This window comes from Rosa chinensis, chromosome 6 (assembly GCF_002994745.2).
Source record: "Rosa chinensis cultivar Old Blush chromosome 6, RchiOBHm-V2, whole genome shotgun sequence".
In the NCBI taxonomy this organism is placed as follows: domain Eukaryota; kingdom Viridiplantae; phylum Streptophyta; class Magnoliopsida; order Rosales; family Rosaceae; genus Rosa; species Rosa chinensis.
Window position 1 is genome coordinate 22,939,580 of NC_037093.1, and position 6,011 is coordinate 22,945,590.

The 6,011-nt window shown below is 40.1% G+C and overlaps 1 protein-coding gene across 1 annotated transcript; it reads right to left on the reverse strand.

Annotated features, from left to right (window-relative positions):
* LOC112168776 (3-ketoacyl-CoA synthase 4) lies at positions 1-1,607 on the reverse strand. Its single transcript, XM_024305694.2, has one exon. The coding sequence runs from the start codon at positions 1,581-1,583 to the stop codon at positions 141-143; it is 1,443 nt and encodes a 480-aa protein (XP_024161462.1). The 5' UTR covers positions 1,584-1,607; the 3' UTR covers positions 1-140.
* Between the last annotated feature and the right edge of the window lie 4,404 nt (positions 1,608-6,011).

Below are 6,011 nucleotides of genomic sequence, written 5' to 3' on the forward strand. Positions count from 1 at the left end.
CTAAGAAATTCAGTATGCATGCAGTAGCATGCATTTGGCATAAACATCAGTAAGAAACATAAATAACACTGACTGCAGATAGAGTCTTAATTATTTCACCCAAATTTATAATACAGTGGTGTATGGTTGAGCTAGCGCTGCTAGAGAACTGTTTGCATTGGATACCAATCAATGCAATCTTCCCAAGGGCTATTAGGAGAAGGTTTCACTTTCTGGAGAGCCTCCCAGACTACGCTATTACACTTGAATCCGCTTCCGAGCGCAATCTGCCACACACGGTTCCCCTTTTGTATCCTCCCTTTTGCCTCGGTGTAAGCCAACTCATACCAAATCGAGCTCGAGGAGGTGTTACCAAACCTGTGGAGTGTCATCCGTGACGCCTCAACATGAACTGGTAGAAGCTGCAAATTCTTCTCAAGCTCATTAATCACAGACCTTCCACCAGCATGGATGCAGAAATGATCGAAAACGAGTTTGAAATTCGGGATGTAAGGCTTGACTTTCGCATTGAACAACTTCTCTGCAAGGAAAGTAGCAAAGAAGAGAAGCTGGTCGTTTATAGGTAAGACAAGAGGACAGAGCAAAGCTGTGATATTAGTCTTGAGTGCTACACCAGCAATCGCCATGAGCTCCTTCGACAACGAAATCCCAGGTTTGCTGGCATCATCCTCCTCTTGATAAGCACACCTATATGCCTTATCATTAGAGCCTATATGAGTCCTCACGATATGTACAAGCTTGTACTTAGCCCTACACCTATCAGATAACTTGTTCGAGAGCAAAACCGCAGACCCACCCACACGAAACAAACAATTTTGTACCAACATGGATTTCTTGTTCCCAAGGTACCAATTTTGAGTAACATTCTCAGTGCTGACAACAACTGCATAAGTGTTCTTTTGAACTTGCAACAGGTGCTTAGCAAGATCTACAGCTATAACTCCAGCACTACATCCCATACCTCCCAAATTATAACTCTTAATACTTACCCTCAATTTGTACTTATTAACAATCATAGAAGACAATGAAGGAGTTGGAGTAAACAGACTAGAATTCATAACAAGAATCCCAATGTCCTTAGGATTGACATTAGTATTTGCAAATAGATTATCCAAGGCTCCAAAAATCACCTGCTCCGCCTCCTCACGCGCTGCCGCCATTGACAGCCTCCGCGGAATGGAAAGCATTGCTTCAGGGAGATAGGTCTCCTGTCCAAGGCCAGACCGCTTCAGAATCATGTGCTGAAACTCGAGCGAGGACTCATCAAAGGCCCCGATCAATCTAGAGTGATTAATAAACTTCTGGTATTTCACTTTCCAATTGTTAGGGGGCTTATAGCACGAGTAGTCTACGAGGTAAACGGATCTGGGTCGAGTCATAATGTAAATGGTGGAAGCCAAAACAAGAATAGCAGAGCTAGTGATGACACTAACCAGATTGTAATGGAGTTGGAGTCGGAGCTGATGAATGTGATCTAGATTCATTTGAGAGGCTTCAATTACAATGACTGCTATTACAGGAATTAACAAGAGTTTCAAGAGGTTGGCTGTCAAGAAATGGGAAGCCAACTTCACATACTTCATGTTGACACTGTTTGAGAAATCTTACAGCAACTCTGATGGATTTAAACATTCTGAACTCTTGTCAATATATAGAGTTATAGATTGAGAGCTCATGATCGATCTATAATTAAATCGATCATTTAATTAAATTTTTTCTATAATTTTTCTTTCCAAATTCCATTAATATATTGATTTAGGTGACAGGAAATAGACATTAACTTTACTTTCCAAATAAATTAATTCTGTCCAAAAAAATATAGCATTAATAAATTGAATGGAAAACACACACACACACACACACACATATATATATATATATACATGCATGTGTATTTCTCACATTATGTTTTCATAATTTGCAGGAACCCAACAAACTGCGAATTCATATACGCGTATTATGCAATTCTGTTCATTGAATGCATGTACAAATCTATTGATCGAATTACATAAAAAATTTTCTATTTTTGATTGAAGAAAAAAAAAATTGTTGTTTAAATCTAAGCACGATGTAATGAAAAGAAAAAAATAATAATGAATATTTTTTCTTTTAGAAGAAAGCCAAAATAATTTAGAGCCATTTGATTTTGAAAGGATAAGATGGTCTTTTTTCAAGAATTACATGGCATGATTACACAAATAGATAATATGTATATGTGACATGACATGATACCTGAAATTGGACGCCACAAATCATAGGCCTTATTGAGGCCAACAATCATTTTCTTTTTGAGAATTATAGATCTTGATGTCCAAATTAATTGATGTTCATAAAGTAGCTAGGTTTTAGTTGGAGAGCATACGAGTAGCATATTACAATCATAGGTTATGGCACTACTTCGACAAAGACCCATACGTATAGAATTTAAACATGCTGTAAGTGAACCATGAATATTATGATTGTGATCTACAGGAGGAGATAGGGAAGTTGTTTTTTTTTTTTGGGGGGTTTAAACAAGCTGTAAGTGAAACATGAATATTATGATTGTGATCTACAGGAGGAGATAGGGAAGTTGTTTTTTTTTTTTTTGGGGGGGGGGGGGATTTTGAAAGCGCAGCTAGAAGAAAAACTTGAAAACAATGGGAGACGAACATATTTTGTCTACTAGGATCAAAGTTAAAAAAAAAAAATTGCTAGGAGGGTTTAGGTGTTTTTTTCTTTTTTAATTTTATTATACAACATATAAATAAGTACAAACCGTTAAAATCCATGAATTCGCAGATTAACTACCCAACAATAATTTTCTAGAGAAACCCTAAGGCCACGTACGCCGTTGGTGAAAAGTTGGTCCCGTACGGCAGCGCTTTGAGTGGCCTCCGGCCTAGTCGTCGTCTTAGGGATTGTTGTCGGATGGGAGATTCATAGCTACTGCTCATAGGGCTCTGTTGGTGAGGGTTCTCCTGATTTTTGTCAGTTTTGGTTTGGCTGGGCAGGTGGCGAAGGTGGTGGTTATGCTGTTACAGGCCGGTTATCGGTCCATGTGAATGGTTTCTTGGACCGGTGTCACCGACATGGGTTTCGATCAATGGAGGTGCGGGGTTGTAAAGATCCGGTTCAAGGATGGTGTTGTTTGCTGGTGACGTAGGTCGACGGCGTGACTCGGGACGATTGGATCGCTGCCATGGTGATGTGGATCGCAACGAGGAGGGTTGGAGGCATGGGTCGGACCGAACTCGGTCGGAATGTGACGTACGACGAGGGTTGGGAGAAGATGGTGGACTGGGCCCAAACCAGGATGATGGGCCTGGGGGATCTTCTTGGCTGACCACCCTACTGGGCTTTAGTTGTGGGCAGGGGTTTCTATCCTAGTCCAATAGCTTCTAATTTGGGCCAGGGTTTAGGCTCTTGGCCCAAACCTATATTTTTAGATTTTTTTTCTAATTACAATAAGTTTCTTGTATTAGGAATCTAACGAGTGTAGTTTGGCTTGTCTATTCGTTATGTTTTTTCATAGTTTATAGGCTCCCTTTTAAGTGAGCGATAAGTTCAAATATAGTTGGTCTATCCTATGTACCACTGTGGCTCCTCCACGAATCCTTGTTCTGGCCATTGTTATGTGTCAGTGGGTGGGTATGTGTTTGAACCTATATTTGGCAAGTCCCACGTAGCAGATAGGTGGACCCGGCCCGCAAGGCCTAATGAAGAACTGCAGCTAATGAAGGACCACGGCCAATTAGCCGCGGCATATTAAATGTTTGGGGCCGTTATTAAATCAGTAGAGATTAAATGACCCACAAGTCATAATGAATAGGCACATTAAATGTTTGGGGCCGTTATTAAATCGGTAGAGATTAAATGACCCACAACTCATAATGAATGACCGCGGCTAATTAGCCGCGGCACATCAAAGAGGTTGATTGTCAGGAGAAACGTTACCCAAGTTTGGGGCAATTAACTTGAATGAGCATTAGGATTCATTGTTAGTGGTCCTCAACCAAACGCTCTACGCGATTACACAAATTTTATCTCAATACATTTCACCATTTTAGCAACACTTATCGATCTTTACGTGTTTATCTTATCGCTTTCTTTACCGGTATTTATCTTTCCTGCACTTTACTTTGTTGTTCTTTACATTCAAATAGTTTATCTTCTTGCACTTTATTTGCTGCACCTTTACATTCCTGCACTTTACTTTGTCTTTACTTGCACTTTTATTTTCTGTTGTTTACTTTACGTTATTTACTTTATACAAAATGCAAAATCACAAAAAGAATAATCATCACTTCCCTTTCACCTCAATCACCGAGTTACACAGCATTGCGGCCAGATAAGGCCAATTTGTGCTAAAGTCCTTGCATTCAAGGCAGAGAGAACCCCGCTGCCGAGATCGATCCTTCCTCGGCCCACAATCAACCGATCAAAAGTCAGATCGGCGCAAGATCTACAATCTACAACAAAACCTCACTTGGCCTACCGGCCGCGAGTTGGCACGCCCGCACACACGTCACCACTCCAAAAGGGCACGTGTAAGCCAAATAAGCCCTCGGCCTAGTGACACGCGACTGAGATGATTTTTGAGCGAACAGTATGTACTTGGCATGCGTTATTATGAATGGAATTACCATTACTTCAAAAAAAAAAAATACAAATAAAATAAAAAAGGCTTAGTAATATAATTGATTGAAAGCATAGTAAAAAAAAAATTAAGCAAATAATGAGTACTTACAAATAAAAATTTATTTAAAATATTTGGCAAACAAAATATATATGGGTCCCAATATATATATATATATATATATATATATTTTTTGAACCATTTTTTTAAAAGCCAACTTGTCTAGGTGCCGCCCAAATTAGTCAAGGTGGTTAACTACCACCTAGGCAAGGACGCCATTCATAAATTAGCCAACACTATATTCAAGGTCCTAGTAATATAATTTATTGAAAGCATATCTGTAACACCCCAAGCTGCACGTCACCAGCTTAAGCACGTCACAGTGCCGCGAGTCTCTAAACATAAACCGAACGCTCAGTTTACATTCTAGAGGACCGCTAGGCATTTTGTTTGAAAAACTTTTCTCAAAACATAGCGGAAGCTACCAATATTTTTGAGGTGAAAATCCTTGAATCGCTACGTTTAATTTGTTCGTCTAGACTTGAAATGAATGCTCACTCAGGATGTACAAAATTCAAGGAATGAGACATTAACGAGGTTCGAAACAAGAATAGTTTCACTCGAGTTCCGAGATACAAAGTTCGAGAAATAGAGAATAGAATAAAGTCCACAAGACAGTTTACCAAACTTGTTCTGCACACCCAGCTCTGTCCGCCATTGTCCCATCACCAGTTGTTAATGCTCAGAATACCTTCATATGATGTCGGCTTCCGATAACATGGACAAGAGTCCTATCTTCCGATATATTTGTAGTTCACGAAGTCCCGCTAGGCTGTCAAGAGAAATACAACAGCGTCAAGAGGGGAGAATACAACGGCGGTCTTCGCTCCTCCGATGCTAAAGTTAAACGATGTACTTGTATTGACAAATGTAGCGGTAAATAGCTATTGAATGCATAATCATTGAAGAGAGAGAAGTGGACCTTTTATAGGTGAAGTAGTGAGTTACCTCACTCTTGTTTTCGATGTGGGACTGATATCCTTCAATTTGCTGAGTTTTGGTTCTTTCTGCATAGACAACTTTAGGTGGCGCGTGTTGGAGCGTCAAAGCATATTTCAGCCTGGAGCTGGCTTACCGATGAAGGTTGTATTTCTGTGTTTCTGGAGATCACTCCATTGAAGTTACTCCGTCAAGGTGACATGGTTAAGTATGAGTGCAGATTATGGCCGGTAATTGCTATGTATATACAAGTCCCCAGTCAAGGAGGGATTTCTTGGTTGGGGAGTTACCACAACTAAGGCGGAACCTTTAGCTATATGTTGGGCATAATCAGTGCGAGTGCGTCGTCAACCATGAATTTTGTCTGAGCGAGCGCTTTTTGCCCTTTCAGGTA

What these genes read in the sequence shown, in the direction of transcription:
- LOC112168776 (XM_024305694.2), bottom strand. Translation starts at nt 1,583, where the DNA reads ATGAAGTATGTGAAGTTGGCTTCCCATTTCTTGACAGCCAACCTCTTG.